Source organism: Equus quagga, chromosome 17 (assembly GCF_021613505.1).
Source record: "Equus quagga isolate Etosha38 chromosome 17, UCLA_HA_Equagga_1.0, whole genome shotgun sequence".
Classification (NCBI taxonomy): domain Eukaryota; kingdom Metazoa; phylum Chordata; class Mammalia; order Perissodactyla; family Equidae; genus Equus; species Equus quagga.
In genome coordinates, this window is record NC_060283.1 from 45,830,257 (window position 1) to 45,847,992 (window position 17,736).

Below are 17,736 nucleotides of genomic sequence, written 5' to 3' on the forward strand. Positions count from 1 at the left end.
GATCTCTCGTAAAATCTGGGTTGCCAAGTTCTCTTGGAAAGTCTAAGAACTGAGAGCACTAGAGCTGCGTTCCTTCATGGCAACAAATGGCTGGAGCTGAGTAGTTGCTGAACTCAACGTCTTCATTCCTTTATTTTACCTGCCTCTCTGTGTAAGACATTTGATTTCTAATTTATGCAATGCTCATATTTTATGAGTATGACGCCCAGTCCATTGTATTAGTTCAAATTTTTTACACACATGCCAGTTTCAAGGAAGCCTTGAAGTTCTTATTCTCATTGGAAACTCATCACAGGCCAGCGGTGGCCTATCTGATGGCAGATGTTCCTTCCCACCTCTGTCTCCAAGAGTGTCTTCAAGCACACAAAGCTAGCCAAGCCAAGACCATCTCACATGCGGCTGCACAGGGAGGCTGCTGATCTCTTTCAGGTGAGTGGACCCAGAGCATCCTTAAACATGCTTCTCACAGGAATGTCCGAATTTCATGGAAGCCATGCTCATCAAAAACTTCTCATCTCCTCCCTCCTTTCTGCATAATTGCTCTGCCACTGTGTGGTACTTGAATGTCAAAACAACAGAGAGAGGGCAGACTGTCAAATCTGCTCCTGAGTCTGGGCTCCTTGCAACACCAGATGCTTCCAATCACCTGGGAAATCACTCTGACAATAGCTACATATCAAGTTCAAGGTCAAAGCGGATTCTCAGCAAATGTTGCAAAAGTAGAATTTCTCAGCAGCTGTTTAAATAATTTATAACAGCAGGATGTATGCCTGCTGGAAAAGTGAGACATAAGCTTTCATGTAAGTGACATTTTTCTATTATGTCTTAGAGGGTAAGGCAATTGGGGATGTCCACACAGAAGGACACGGGCTCGAGTGATGATGATGCAGTCAAAATCCTTGAGTTCTAACCTGACCTTGCTAGCCCTCTGTCACCGACAAAAACTGAAAGTTCTGACAGATAAGGAAGCCATATGTCACCTCTGCACATACCACATTCCAGCAAGGCATGATTTTACGTTCAGAAAAAGGACATGCTGCGTCATCATTTATTTGAGGAGGATCCAAGGAAGGCACTTGGTGCCAACTCTCTGTTGTCTGGAAAGCAGGCATCCTATTGCAGCTAATCTCCTTTTTTAAAACTTTGCCCTCAGATGTGGGAAGAGCCAAAGTGACACTGTGGAAGTACTCCATTCCCACAGTGCCAACTCATGCTGGAGGCTGCCGGCAGGAGGTTTACTAGCTGATGCACAAGACAAGGGAATGAGATGTGTGGACTCTTCCATCACAAGGACAGTCAGGACCAGGGTCCTAAGGAAGGAATGTGCCTGGAGTGTTAATGGAACCGAGGCCAGTGTGACCGGGGCAGAGCAGAGTGGTGGAGCAAGGGCGAGTTGTAGCAGATGAAATGAGAGCAGAGCCAAAGAGATCACATAAGACCTTGTGGGTCACTACAGGGACTTGCCGTCTACTCTCATAAGCTGGAGGATCACTGGAGGCTGCGGGTCAGAGGACTGACTCATACCAAAATGCATTATGTTTCACCACTAGGGCAAATCCACTTTTTCAATTGTCAACTTCATGACATTTAAATACAGATCAAGTATCTCCAGTCAAAAATTAGCTTCTGAATTGTGGGCTGTAAGTATAAAATGCACACTGGATTTTAAAGACTTAGCCTAAGAAAAACTATGTAAAATATCTCATTAGCAATTTTGTATTTATTTGCATGTCAAAATGATAATATTCTGGGGCTACTGTGTTAAATAAAACATACTTGGGGGGCTGGACCCGTGGCCGAGTGGTTAAGTTCACGCGCTCCGCTGCAAGGCAGCCCAGTGTTTTGTTGGTTCGAATCCTGGGCGCGGACATGGTACTGCTCATCAAACCACGCTGAGGCAGCATCCCACATGCCACAACTAGAAGGACCCACAACGAAGAATATACAGCTATGTACCGGGGCGCTTTGGGGAGAAAAAGGAAAAAAATTTTAAAAATCTTTTTAAAAAATTAAATAAATAAATAAAACATACTAAAAATAATTTAATCTGTGTCTTTTACTTTTATAACGTAGCTACTAGAAAGTTTGTAACTGCATATGTGGCTTACGTTATATTTCTATTGGACAGTGCTGCTCTAGAACAATTGTTTGAAAACTGTAATATGCATAAGAATAACGTAGGGAGCTTCTGACATTGCAAATTACCAAATCTACTGCAAGAGAGTCTACAGTAGGTCTAGGGTTGGCCCATAGACCTGCATTTTAAGCAAGCACTCCCTGGCGATGCTGAGGGGTCTGAAGACCCCTGCTTTAGAAATAGGGCCCACAGTCTTGATTTTGGTAGTTCAAGAAAAAGACCCAAAGCCCCAACAGGGAGTCACAATGGCAATGGCTATAGCTTTACTATATGCCAACAACCACCTGCTCTGCCACCCTTTGGGCTGAATCCTCAAGCCAGTTTCTTTACCTGGATTATCACCTGTCAGCTATTGCCATGATCTTCAGATACTTGTTTCCACCTGCCAGGCAGGATTTCCCAGAGTATGCCATGGGAATGACATCAACCCCACTCACCACTTCTTCCTCCTTCTCATGGGACCCAACACCCCATTTATTCCACTGAACAGGTTAGTTCCCAAAGCAGGACTCTCTGAGCCTGGCCAGTTCAATATATAAGACATCCACATCCTTCAAAGTAAATCACAAATAATTATAGAACCACCAATCTTAGCATTTATATAAAAATTTGCTAATTCGAAGCAGCGTTCACACATATATCAAATTTTTAAATTATTATGACAACTGTTAAAGACTAAAACTAGTTTGGTAAGGAAAAATTCAAGTTCTCACTAGGCATTTGACTTAATCACCACTTGACTTAATCAAAAGTGAACAAAAGTCCAAAGAAATTGCAACGTCAGTTCATTTTATTAAATTTCTTTCAAATTATTTATTTTACTTTCATTACTTAATTTTTTCGTTATATAAGTCTTTCATGTAACTATAGAATTTTTTAAACATTCAGATAGCATACAAGGGTAAATAAAAATTATCCAAAATCTTACTACACAGAAATAGAAATTGTTTTCCTTTGGGATGTTTCTTTCCAGTCTTGTCTACATGGTTTTTATTTTAGTCTATATGCAGTCGGATATACTACTTTTTTACTCAACATTTTCAGATTCATATAGCTACTTCATATTTTATTTATTCATTCTCCTCTTTTGAACATTTAGGTTATTTCCAATGTTCTGCTATTAAAGTAACGTGCAAGGAGCATCCTTTCACAAAAATCTTTAGGTGTAATTTACTTTCTTAGGAACAGTCTAGAAGGTAGAATTAAAGGTCTACAGTTAAGAACTTTTTAAATATAGTTTCAAGCTTGATAGTTATTTAAATTACTTATCAAAAAGATTTTTCAATTATTAATAATCTTTGCATTAATTTTATTCATTTTTCAAAATCTTTGCTAATTTGTTTGGCCCACCCAAAAATAAGTACTCCATTGTTTTAATTTGCAAAATTACTAGTGACGTTAGGTTTTTTTCACATTTCTTGCCTTTTGGATTTCTTCTAAGAATTGTCTGTAACTTTGTCCTGTCTGCAAATTTACCAATATTTGCTGTTTTCTTTATTATAGTTTCATACTATATTGAAAATTTTAATAAAGCAAGAACCCAATAACTACTCTTCATTTGCACACACTTCAAAACTATTGTCTCCAGATTATCTTTAGAATGATTTCATCAATTTCTTTTTTTAGAAAAAGTCCCACAGAGATTTTAATTGGGCCTTCACTAAACCTGTAAATTAGAAATTCAATTAAGATTTTTTTTAAATATACAGTCCTCTCACCAGGAGCATAGTCTCCATTTTCTTAAGTTGTCTATCACGGTAAAACATTAGATTTTCTTCATTAGAAACCTTAACAGACTTTTTTAAAGCTAATTCCTGAGTCTTTTATACGTGGAGGCCCATTGTCAGTGGAATATTTTTCAAGTATTTTTTTCTAAATAGTTATTAATAGTATTCTGGAAAACTACTAATTTTTAAATATTTATCTTGTAACATCGAGGTGGATTACAAAATAAAAATTTTGGTTCACTTCCTTGGGCTTTCTAGATATGCAGTCAAATTGTCTATAAATAATGGTAACTATCTTGTCGTTTTCAACAGTCATACAGGTCATCTTTATTTCCTGCTTTGTTGCACTGATTACAATTTCAAAAATAATTTTTACTGCCCACTTTTGTGGAATATTTTCCACAAAACACTTTACAGAAGCTGTGGCAACATATTCTAGGCTAGTCAAATGCCTTCAGGAGAACACATTTAGACCTGTGCCTCCTAGTTCAAGAGGCCTATTGATAAATGGAAACGTGTTCAAAACAGAGTGTCCATGATGGAGTTGAGGCCCTCAACCCACATCAGATGATGAACAGTGGAAGGAATTGAGAATGTTTATTCTGGCGAGTAGAGACTCATTGGAACATGATAGAACAAGAATTTTCATTAAAACAAGGATTAGATGTGTGACATAACCTCTCCAAAGAGAAGAACTAGGAACACATTACATGGGGGCCAACGTCTGGTCAGGGTAAATAATCTTAATTAAAAACAAGTTACATGGAGGCCAATTTCTGGTCAACATAAACAATTTTAATTAAAAAGTAAGTAGCACACCTTGATAGGAAGGAGACTCTCTTATCAAGGGACAATACTCAAATATACAAATATTTGTACAATACAGATACAAATGTATTTAATATTTCCTTACAGAGACATTGTGGAACAGATATGAACATCTGAGAGGTGGTTAAATTGGATGATCTTTAAGAGTAAGAGTAAGATCCATCTTACTCTATATTCCATATTTCCATAACCCACTTTCTATAGCTTCTAGAGTGTCCTGCTCATAAATGTTTACCGAAATTCATTTAAATCCAAACAGAAGTAGTATATCAAAAGAGCCTCACTATTTTCTTAGACTGACTGTTTAGTAAGCACCTCCTAAAATTTAAATATATAAAATGAATTTATGTGAATAAAAAAGGAACAATACTTTCTCTAACCACTCTTTCCACCTGAAGCCTTGGATCATCAACAAATATTTATTAGGATAGGCAAAACTCATCGATGCACATAGAAAACAGAAGGAAAGGAATGTACATGAAAAACTATCACCTTGAAAAATATCCTAATCCTCTCCACCTTATTGTAAAAGAGCATTTATGTTTAAACATTAATTGAATTTCCAAACAGCTACTGCTATCAGAGCATATGCTATTGAGATTCATACTTCTCATTCCCAGCAAAGAAACCTCTTCAGGAAATAGGTAAGGAAAGCTATTGACTGTTGCGTGTTCTTCTCATTCAAGATTCATGTTCAACCTGTATCCTCTTACATTCCCAAAATATCCCTGGACAGCCTTTGCCCAAGCAAACACTCTAAAACCAAGTAATAGCAAAATGCTTAAAAAATAGAAAACCACTGAGAAGTGATTATACGGTCCTTGACCTTATCTTGAGGGATTTAGATGTAATTATCAACATTTCACTTAAATAATCTCACTGCAATTCATATGACCCCCTATGATTACTGTTACCCTTAATAAACAGGTGTCGAAATTAATAATTTCCCCAAAAAGTACAGAATCATGACATTTTACAGAGAAGAAAAGGCATAACGCTTATGTGCTAGTTTTGACGTACTTGTAACAGTCAGTGAGTCTATGAAATATTTGATGCCGGATGGAGCAACAGCAAAAAAACTGAGTGGCCGGTAGGATGGTGAGTTCATGACAAAAACGAGAAACTCTGTTCTTCACTGGAAATTTTTCAAGTGTTCTCCTCTCTTCAAACACAAAGCAATATTCTAGAACTGTGGATTGATATGAAATGAGAGATACAAAGAAAAGCTCTGTTCTGAAAAACAAAACCCGGAATTAATAAGTCATGGAGATCCTTTACCTCCCTTGACAGCCTAACTCCCCAGGTGCTGAAAGATGGCACAGAGAAGAGTGACACCTATTGTTCAGGAAGGTTTGTGGGCTGGACCAACCAGTCCCACTGAGTAGATTGTGAATTTGGTTCGTGAGCAAAAGTTGACCTGTCTCCCCGGAAGAGCGCACCAGAGCGACCCAAGAAGAGGCGATGGAAGCTAATATCCAGCTCATGAGAGTTATCCAGGAAATGCGGGCAGAGATCAACAAGCTGGAGAAAGAGAATCAAGCTCTCCGGATGAAGCTGGCTTCAAGCAGTCAGAGAGCCCCAGGCTCAGGGGGAGAATCAGGAGATGAAAGGGAGGAGGAAGTCACAGACCTTGATAACCTCAGAAAAGCACCTGGACAATCTCCAGCAGTCCTTCTTCATGGTGGTATTTCCACTGATTCAGCACCAGCTATGCAGGAGCACCAAGGTACCCAACGTCCATAGCTCTTCTGGGCGGCGCCCATCTTTGCAAATGTCTCCACAATAATAGGTTTATTGCACATATCACATAATTGCACGATTTGGTATTAACAGTGACGAGTTCTAACCTTTTTCTCCTAGCAGATTAGCTTTGAATCCCTAGGCAAAAATTTCCTTGGTGTCTTCAAGTAACATATTTTAGCAACATTAAAATTATTTCCAGATATGCCTGGATACGAATGACAGGTTTGTGGAAATCAGTCACATTAAAAACAATGCGTTGGGGCCAGCCCCGTGGCCGAGTGATTAAGTTCGTATGCTCGGCTTCGTGGCCCAGGGTTTCTCAGGTTCGGATCCTGGGCATGGACATGGCACTGCTCGTCAGGCCATGCTGAGGTGGTGTCCCACATACCACAACTAGAAGGACCCACAACTAAAATATACAACTATGTACTGGGGGCCTTTGGGGAGAAGAAGCAGTGGGAAAAAAAAAAAAAAGAAGACTGGCAACAGTTGTAAGCTCAGGTGCCAATCTTTAAAAAAAAAAACAACAACGTGTTTTGGGGAAGGGCCCAGTGGTGTAGTGGTTGGGTTCATTTGCTCCACTTCAGCGGCCCGGGGTTCAGAGGTACAGATTCTGAGTGCAGACTTACACACTGCTCATCAAGCCATACTGTGGCGGTGTCCCACATACAAAAAATAGAGGAAGATTGGCACAGATGTTAGCTCAGGGACAATCTTCCTCATCAGAAAAAAAAAAGTTTTTTTTTCCTTCCTTGACTTCAAGCACTTAAATGCTACATAATAGAATACTTAATGTGTCCAGGTTAAATGGCATGCTCACTTATTAAGCTAGAACGATATTGCACAGTAGTTAAGTGTATGGATATCGGAGTCAGACAGATATGGTTGCAAATGATTTATCACTCAGCCACTTGACTCAGAGCTGGTTATTAGAAATCTTTAACCTTTGTTTTCTTCATTTGGAAGTGTTTTGGTACCTATTTCACGTGGTTGTGAGGATTAATTGCAACAACATAGACTGAATGCTTAATACAGCACCTGACAAACACACAACAAATAGCAGATAGTGTTTCTCACCCATGTTTTACAAAGAACTTTCCCGTCTTGTATGAAAGTACATTGCACATGATGCCCCCTACTATTTAGATTGATGACGTCAAGATGCAGGCTCAATATCTGTTATATTCTAAAAATCAAATCTCTCACCTTTTATGGGAAAGAATTTTGACTGTGAAGACTAGACATGAAGTCAGAAACGAGCAGAGTAAAAAATACATTCTGCATTTAAGTTGTCAGTGCTTGCCTCCACACAGCATATTCAAAGAAAATTGATATACATAATGAAATACTCAAAGCTCTTAATATCATCTGTCAAAGGCTTCGGGCAATGCCGTTCAGAGGTTCTGAACAGGTGGCAATGGAACATGTCATATTTACCAGTTAGTTTTCTCTGTTGGAGAGGTCTCTCTGTATAGGGGACCCTACATTTGAAAGCTGAGAACAGATTCCTATGAGGGTATTTTCGCTTTTTTTCAAGTACAACTCTGGATCTGAGTAGTTCTGTCTGCTGGTTATTTAATAAAACTGAAAGAGTAACCTATAATGAGGGTAAACTTTCTCCCGGTGAAAAAGAAATAGATATGGACATTTATAATATATCCTTACTCCAGGGTTCCTCAACCTCTATACTCTTGACACTTTGGACTAAATAATTCTGTATTGTAGGGGTCCGTCTTGGACATTGTAGGACATTTAGCACTAAATTCCAGAAGCACGTACCTCTCCCCTCACTCATGACCATCAAAAGTGTTTTCACATATTCTGAACGTCGCCTAGACAACAAAATTTCCCCCAGTTGAAAACTTCTGTCTTATGCCAAAGGTAGACAACACTCCTATTTTCTATGCTGTTCAGCTGAATTATAAAGTAAACTGGGTTTTAGTATATCCTGTGCTATTCTAAAACAAGTATTACACTGTTCAAAGAACAAAGAGTAACAAACTTTAAACTCTTAGGGCCTGAATGCCATCAAGCTTCAGGTATTAATAAGAGGTAAACACACTGTTGATATCATACTTCTTCAGCTTATGGATGGTAACTTCCAATAAGAATATTAGCATTAAATTTGAAAAGGACTGGTAAAAAAGATTTGATGAAATTTGGAGAACTCTTGCCAGTTGTGCCAATAAAACACAGAAAAAACATGATTTAAATTTGTCCTTGGGAGCCTGGTTGAGTTACTTCAAATAATATTTATCTCGGGGCCGGCCCGGTGGCACAGTGGTTAAGTGCGCACATTCTGCTTCAGCGGCCCGGGGTTCCCCGGTTCAGACCCTGGGTGCAGACATGGCACTGCTTGGCAAGCCATGCTGTGGTAGGCATCTCACATATAAAGTAGAGGAAGATGGGCACAGATGATAGCTCAGGGCCAGTCTTCCTCAGCAAAAAGAGGAGGATTGGCAGCAGTTAGCTCAGGGCTAATCTTCCTCAAAAAAATAGTAATAATAATAATATTTATCTGTTTCTTATATGTGATGTGCTGTTATGAGAGTAAGTGACATAAGTAAAAAGAACGTTGGACTGAGCATGAAGACACCTGAGTTGTAGCCCCAGTTTTGCAATAGTCAGTCAACATTGGGTAGGTCACATAAAATTTCTAATCTTAGAATCCTCATGTAAAAAGGACTGGATTGGATGAGATGCCTTCTAAGACCCATTTCAACTATAAAATTCTGTGATTCTATGAATGTAACATGCTTTTATGATCACTGTTCTCATCTGTAAAATGGGGATGGTGATAGAATCTATGTCATAAGGCTGTTGAGAGGGTTAAATGCGACAGCACAAGTCAGCCTCAATATGAGTTACTTGATAGTAGTCTTGTTAATACCATTGGATATGTCAGAAAATATCATTATTTGACTTGAGTATATTTTTTATTAGCAGTTTTAATGAGATATTGCTAATGTCGATCAAAATTCATACTTGCCACTGAATCATAGCCATCTGATACTGAAAAGGAGCTTTAGAGATCATCCCTTATTTTACGGTTGAAAGTGTAAGATCCAGAGAGATTAAGCCACTTGTCCAATCCTCTTTTGAAAACAGAATGATATAAGCCTATTCTTTCAGAGAGAATGATGCAAAATCAGAAGTGGGAACCTCACTTTAAGAAAGGGAACAACTAAAGAGGACCTGGAAATGAATCACTTGGAACTGAAAGTTCTTCTGTTTGTTCTGTGATATGTGAAGTGAGAGAAGATGAGATTTCATGAGTGGAGAAGCTTGTTTCCATATCATCCACCTGAGGACACAGCTGTGCTGCAGCCAGGGACAAGGCTGCTTGGGGATAGATATCTCTTTTCTATCTCTCTATCTCTATCTCTCTCTCTATCTCTAACTTTATCTTTGTCTCTATTACTATCTCTATCTCTATATCTGTTATGATGAGAACACAGAGCACCTGCTCGGGGTGAATCATGTTGGATAAATGCTTGTGGAAGCATCTATCATAGTGTATAAGCATTTGGCAGATATGAAATCCAGCTCGCCCCTCCTGCCCTGTGCAACCTCACCTCGGGACTATTAGGGAAGAGGTCATTTGCTACAAGGAAGATAAAGGAAACAGCTCTTTACAGGGAACTCCCAGCATTGCTGGACTTCTGATTTTCTTCGATCTCCTCATATGCTTTGCTGACAAACTGCATTTGACAGTGATCTTTGAAATTGTGTTAATAACACCACGACGCTGTGTTGAATCTCCTTTCCCTTTTGTTGATAAGAAACTAGAGGATACAGACTACTCGTCACCCAGGGAGATGAACAAAGAGCCCATTTGCTAATCAGTCAGCTGGCATGTGGGTCTCAAATAAAAATAAACTTAACATTGTTATCATCAGCGTAATTTCCTCTGTTGTGTTTTCCTGCGGTTCAGTATAAAGAGATTGCTTTATAATCCTTTTAAACAGAAACTTTTATATTTGTCAGTAGTCATAAACCTATTTTTAGATAAGTATAGAAGCTATATATCATGGCCAAAGGAAGCATTTAGAGATAATTTATGAATAGTATTGCAGGGGCCAGCCTGGTGGCACAGTGGTTGGGTGCAAGCATTCAGCTTCCGTGGCCCGGGGTTCACCAGTTCGGATCCCGGGTGTGGACGAGGCACCATTTGGCAAGCCATGCTGTGGCAGGCGTCCCACATATAAAGTAGAGGAAGATGGGCACGGATGGTAGCTCAGAGCTAATCTTCCTCAAAAAAAAAAAAAAATTATGAATAGTATTGCAGTTTATATCACTTCTGATGGATTTGAACTTGAACTCCCCTTCCAGACTCCTGCCTAAAATTCAGTCATCTGCTCTTCCAGACTATAAAAAGCCAGGACAGCCTCCACTTTTTGCGACGGCCATAATAATTAGCTGTCTGCAGACATGGGCAGCAAACTTAAATAAGGAGTAATTGTGCTTTGGGTACTCTCAAAACCTAAACACAATGCAGAGCTTTCTTACACTTCCAGGCTAGTTCATTGCAAAGCTGTGACAAAAAAGAATAAAAGATTCAACAAACATTCATTAAGTGCTCCAGAAAACGAAAACCAATCCATGAGGTCAGTGTTGTCAGCCCCAGAGGTAACAACTGGATGTTGAAACGGAGGTTGAATGACAGGCCCCGGGTCAGAGTTAGTACAGCGTTAGAGCGGAGATTCAGACAAACCAAGACACCCTAGAATAAAGCTCTTTTAATCAAGGTGCTTTAGTTATAAGGAATGGAGAAGATTTGATTTATCTCAAGAAAAGAGTTTATTGGAAGATACTAATGGACAGAAATTGAATAGGACCTCAGAAACTAAGGCCATAAATCTCTCCTTCTCTCTCAGGAGCGCTCCAGTTTCCCACACAATACGTCTTTGCTTCTTTCCACATGTCTACTTTGCTTTCATCTCTCATTCAACAGCCTTCCTTATAGTGACTGTCTCAATTAAAGCCAAGACACACAATTAGAGGCCAGTCAGCAGCAGCCACTTCAATCATTTGCGGCCATTCATGTGATGAGGAATCGTGGATGAGTAGGTTCTTCTAGAATCAGGCGTGAGGAAGCTGTCCAGAATTGGCATCTCTAGAAGACCCACGTTCTTCCCATTTTAAAGTCTTGTTTTATTGTCTAGGTCTCTAGTCAAAAGCTGCATTCTCAGAAAGATCTTCCTTGAGCACACTGTTATATAGCCTCCAAACTCCTTCTCTCATCTGTCTCTATCCCCTGGCCCTTATCAGCCTTATTTGTCTCTCTAGAATCTATCGCTACCTGAATTTCATCATATATCATTTGTCTATCATCTGTCTGCCAGACAAGAAGGTAAGCTCTATGCAGGCAAGAATTTTGTGTTGTTTCTTACCACATCTCCATCTCTTAAAAAAGTGCCTGGCACATGGTTGGTACTCAATTAGTACTTGTAAAATAAATCAATGAAAGGATGTCTTTTATGCAAAAAAAATCAAAAACAATCATTTTGTTGAATTCATTTCAGTAAAATACTACTCACGTAATTTCTCTCTGGTGGATGTCATTAAAGGGAGACTTTTTTAACTTGAATTTTGTGTCTTCTGCCCAGGCAATGTGATGATTGTTCGACGCTATTCCGTTTCTTCACCAATTCATTCCTTTGCTGCGAATGATCCCTGGAAAGCTGGGAAAAAACATGCAAATAATGGAATTCTAGAAGCTCAGGGAACAGTTCAACCCCTGGCCTGTTCTTCAATTAAGAAGCAAGACAATGAAGAGAAGATGTTTGCAGCAGATTCTTTTACCAGCAATGGTTCCAGCCAAAGACCTCGTCCTGAGCACACTCTAAGTTGCAGGTAATGTACAATCTTCCTCAAGCTGGTTTACAGACACATGCTGTGATGGCTATTGGGAACGCTCCTGGATAAGCAACATCTTATGTAGTGGAGGAAACAAAACCAAGTTGGATATTGGGCCAAATAATTTCCATCTTACTTGCGTCCATTTTGGGAATCAAAAGAAACAAATTCATTTGAGGTCAAATGGCACTTTCTAATAGATGCCTTTAATAAGTAGAACACTTTAATTAGTCTTCACTTACTCAGCAAGCATAATGAGCATACTCTGAGCTAGGCACTGGTGATACAAGAGTCGGCAAAAGCAAAACGTTCTGTTTGAAACTTTCATTTAGTAATAAGGACACACAAGTAAACTGACCACTACAATAAAGTGTGTGTCAGGGAGAAGACACAGCGACTTTAGGAGCCAAACTCAGACTTCCTCTCTGAGAGAGAATAGTTTTTGTGGAGGAAGGTGCCTTAAGGGGCATTTGGTGGATATTAAAAAAGACCCTTTAGGCATAATTCAAAAGGGCCAAGAGACTGAAGAGAAAGCTAACCTGTTCTGCAAAATACATGAATTGGTATTTGGGGAGTTACGAGCAGCCTGAGATTGGGAGGGATTGAAAAAACATTTGAGAAACAGCCTGGGAATCTTTAAGAGGAAAGTTGGCCAGTGGCCCCTGGAGAGCCAAGAGCATGTTCACAAGATTGTCAGTATCAAGCATAATTTGTCTGCTGCACTATGCTAGAGCATGACTTCCACTCCCCCATGCTCTGCGCTCCTACCTGCCACTTCCCATTTAGGCCCTAACTCTAGCAAGCATCTCTACACATTTATCTCCCATGAGTAGAAGGAGGAACATCAAGAAGAAGGGATCTGGGTTTCAGGATCAGCTTATCACAGGGAAGAGAAAATGGAACAAATGAGGTTGTTGAGAGAATAAGTGAGTCATCTAATTCAGCAGTGGCGGAAAATTAAATCAAGGAGTAACCATAAGTAATAGGCCGGCAGGAATTCTCATAAATATTGGCAAGAGCACTGGACTTCCCACAGGATGTGGAATATGAAGGTTGGGCCAGTTTCATCTGAATTTTATAAGACAGAATGAAAATTGTGTTTCACTTGTAGAGAGTTCCTATTTTAGGAGCAGAGAGAGTAACGTAAGTCATGAAGGACGGCTGGGTTTAGCCAGGCAAAGAAAAATGGAAAGGTCACCCCAAGTAGAGAAAAACAGACAAGAAGGTAGAAATTATGACTGTGAGGAAACCTGAAAGTAGTGAAGTGAATGACGATGAGAAGTTAGCAAGATCCATCATAAAAGGCCTTCCATGGAATGCTAGGAGTATGTGCTTTATCCAGTAACTATTGGAAAGCTCCTAAAAAAGGTCTCTATGAAAATTTTCCAAATACAGAAATACTCAGAAACTAATGTTACATATACCAATGTATTTATCTGTAAGCGTTTTGTCATGTTTTCTTCAGATATCTTTATATATAAAAGAAAAAAGAATGTTCTTCAATAGAGAGAAAGGGCCCGTATCTCTCTTCCCCAGTCATCCTAAGGGGCAAATGTTATCAGGAGTTTTGTTTCTCTCCTTTCAGTCTATTTTCTGTGCTTTCATTACATACATTCATTCATTCTTCAAACACATCCTGGGGTGGACTATGTGCTGGGCAGCGTTCCAGGCCCCGAGGATACAGCAGGAAACAAAATTTTCAAAACTTTCTGCCTTTGTGGAGCTCTTTCCTTTGTAACATGATAATCAATAAATAAGAAAATACAGGGGCGGAGTGTTAAGTTCACGTGCTCCACTTTGGCAGCCCGGGGTTCACCAGTTCCGTTCCCAGGTGTGGACCTACACATCACTCATCAAGCCATGCTGTGGTGGCATCCCACATACAAAATAAAGGAGGACTGGCACAGATGTTAGCTCAGTGACAATCTTCCTCAAGCAAAAAGAGGAAGATTAGCAACAGATGTTAGCTCAGGGCCAATCTTCCTCACAAAAAAAACCCATAAAGTGTCTATTATGTTAGATAGTGACAAAGAGAAAAGTAAACCAGTTAAAACGAAAAAAGAAGGTTTAGAGGATCAAGCATTGTTGACATTTTTAATGTCGTAGCCAGAAGATGCCTCCTCATTTGAGTAAAGAGGTGAGAGAGTGAGTTCTGAGCACATCTGGGGGGAAACTTTCAGGCATTGAGAACAGCCAACGTGAGAGACCTGAGTGGATGTGTAACTGGTGTTTGAGGAGGGGCAAGGAGGCTGGGTGGCTATGATGGAGTGAGCAAGGGAGAGAGCAGAGAGAGAGGAAGGCAAAGCGCTAAGGGGTGGCCTTCCACTCCCTCCCAATGACACTGGAGTTATTCCAAGTAAATTGGGGCATGTAACATACTCTTCATTTAAAAAAAAAGTCATGCTGGGAACTCTGTTTTGAAAAGACTGTGGGAAAACAATACAGAAAACAAGGAGACCAAGTTTAACTCTAAAAGAATAATCTAGGCAAGAGATGATCACTTCTTGGCCAAGGGTAGTAACAGAGCATGTGGTTTCTGGATATGGTTTGAAGGTGGAGCCAACAAGATTTATTGACAGAGCAGATGTGGGACATGGAAACAAGAAGTATACACCCAACCATTGTGTTCCAATGGCCACGTGCTTTCAAAAGCAAAGAGGGAAGAAAGACAGAGATGTGTCCTTTGCTTAAAAAAAATTATATATATGTATATATAATTACATAAGATTATATATATAATTATACATAGTTATAGAAAAGCACTAAACGTTCATTGTAAAATTAACTGCAAAGTACAAAATATAAATGTAATACACAAAATAAAAAGTAGGAAAAGAAAAGTCTTCCATAATCCCACTATCTGAACAGCCACCATTTAGATTTTAATGGATGTCTTTGCAGGCTTGCATCTACATAGTTTAAAACTGTACAGTGCATGTATTATAATGTTTTACTTTTTGCACTTAAACCATTACATGCTCACGGATCTAGAATGCTAACTGAGAAATATAGTCGTATTAATTTTCCCATTTCAATTTGTATTATTCTCTATGATAGTTTGGGAAGCTAGCCAATGTTTATAATATATTACTTTTCTGAAGCAAAATGTTTTCCAGCTTCCAAGCTGCCAACGAATAAACTATTAGAACATACTCCCTTTCTAATTTGGAATCTACTTTAATTTGAAAGATTGAGCCAATTGTAGGATTGTGTTAAAACAAGAAAGTCAACAATGGCTTAAAATCAACAGCTGGGTTGGCATAAAATCCAGGAGAAACTGAACTGTTGAGTAGGAATTAAGCATGTATTTTTTTGTGTGGTCCTTTTTTACTTTATCTTTTACTTTCTCAGGGATTAACTAGTAAAGTAAAATGTCATTACGTTCTTCCTCTGATTTTTTGGTAAATTCATTTACCTTCTAATAGCCTTGAAGAATTTTACAAAGACTTATCAAGAACCAATTTGTCTGAACTGGCTTTTGAATCAATCAGACGTCATACCTAATTTGCTTGTGAATTTTCGCATTATTATACCAAGAAAGTATTTTAAAGAATAATGCCAATGTCGATATTTCTAAGAACCAATGCTCTCCAGAAACTAGAGATAGGATTTTAATTTTTCCTTAACTTTGACATAGAAATCCAATCTTTTCCTCCTGCGTTCAAGAAAAAAATAATCTCAGGCTGTTGAAAAGATTAGGGAAAGGGGTCCATCTAGACAATTAAAATTAGAAATGCTATTTTATTCTATTTTATTCATTTTACAGATAGGAGAAACCAGACGCATTAAAATAAATGCATTCTCTCCTTTTCCTATAGTGAAGTGGTTAAAAAGGCAGCCTCTGGAACCAGATGGCTAAAATCTCAACTCCATCATTTACAAACAATGCGGCCTCGGAAAAGTTAGTCGTAGGTCCTGTGCTATAGTTTATTTTTTTGTAAAAAAGGAATTGTAATAGCAGTGACCTCATCGTTTTGTGAAGAATAAATGAGATAGTGAAGTGAGCGCTTCCTAAGTGGCAGAGCAGTTATTATTTTATCGATCTCAACATATGGAACCACTGGCCTTCCTCCCGAGGGAGGGAGCAGATGTGTTCCCCGAGATGCAGGCCACTAAAGGCCATTCAGTGAAATTATCGCCTTATCTAATAAAAAAGAAAAGAGAGAGAGAGAGAGAACAAAATTGGAGCAAAGGCAATGATTTTCAACACCGTTCTTTAGACTTATTCCTGGGAGCAGTTTATCCTGGTTTATGTCAAAATTCTATATAGCACCGTGAGAGGGAAAAGGAGAAGTGGGCAAAATGAAAAGATTTAATCCCTCAGATAACACTGGGTCATTGCTGTCGCTCTTCTCTCTCCTTTATTGCTCAGGCATGATGGATATTCAGTTAATTCAAAGCCCATAACTGCAGATTGATCTGGATTATAAAACAGTCGCCTCAAATTCTTGCTTCATTTCAACTGAAGTGCTGTGCTGTGAAAGGCCCTTTGCCAGAGATAGCATGATATTCTCCAACTTTAAGCATCAAGCCGATAATCTTCTGACATACAGATCCTCCTCAATAGTTTTAAATTTTAGCTTATCAGCACTATTCATTGGGTTTAATTAAAAGACCAATTCTAACATGTATTCCTGCATTATTGTTGAACAACTCAACAAAATAAATGATGATATATTTACAAGGAGCTTTTAAGACTTTAGGTCGTATTTAGTGACTTGGAAAAAATAATAAATGTTCTGTATAAAGGCTCACTAAAAAGTCTTATTTATCTTCCCCTTACTCTGCTTTCTTTAGGGACAAGGTAAAGACAGTCAGTTTCCTGTTGCCCATGGACATGTCTTCATCTTCCAAAAATTCAAGATCTTTCAAACACTCAGCAAATCAGACCACAAATCAGCTAAGTACCATTGCAGAACAGGATATGTGAGATGGTGAAATTTAAGAAACAGTTGACTCCCAAGAGATGGGGACACCAAGGCCTTGCTTGGTCAGTGTACCCCCCTGCAAAGAGCTCTGGTCAGATGCCCAGTAAGACACACAAAATACTGCATGTCGGGTTAATGGGCTTGGCCAAGAAATAGAAGCAATTACTTTATGTTGTCGTTGAATACTAATGTCGATGTGTGTACACTGGCTATTGTAGTTTGTCTAGGCAGCATGCGAGCAATTAAATGTAATTAAATTAAATAGCATGCTAAGTGTTCATTATCTGCATTATGCCATCAGGAAATGCTGCTGTTCACATTATAAGTGTCACTTTCCAGATGAAACTGTAACAAATCTAGGAAAAAAGTTCTATTTTTGATTAATGGCATAGAAGCAATCTTCATTATCCTTATAGTTAATTGTGTGTTGATATTTCACTGACACTAGCTCATTTGGTCTTTCAATATCCTGTGTCACTGGCACGTGAGCATAAACACAACAGACTCCCATGGT

The 17,736-nt window shown here is 39.0% G+C and overlaps 1 protein-coding gene across 1 annotated transcript; it reads left to right on the forward strand.

The window, feature by feature from the left end:
* The first annotated feature begins 6,153 nt into the window (after positions 1-6,153).
* Positions 6,154-17,224, forward strand: CCDC195 (coiled-coil domain containing 195). Its single transcript, XM_046643115.1, has 3 exons — positions 6,154-6,418; positions 12,045-12,291; positions 17,092-17,224. Exons 1-3 carry the CDS (start codon positions 6,154-6,156, stop codon positions 17,222-17,224), a joined length of 645 nt encoding a protein of 214 aa, XP_046499071.1.
* The last annotated feature ends 512 nt before the right edge of the window (positions 17,225-17,736 follow it).

Excerpts from the sequence above, each read along its gene's own strand:
- CCDC195 (XM_046643115.1), top strand. The coding sequence starts at position 6,154 with ATGGAAGCTAATATCCAGCTCATGAGAGTTATCCAGGAAATGCGGGCA. Across the intron at positions 6,419-12,044 it reads AGCTATGCAGGAGCACCAAG|GCAATGTGATGATTGTTCGA; the intron begins GTACCCAACGTC and ends TCTTCTGCCCAG. Across the intron at positions 12,292-17,091 it reads GAGCACACTCTAAGTTGCAG|GGACAAGGTAAAGACAGTCA; the intron begins GTAATGTACAAT and ends TGCTTTCTTTAG.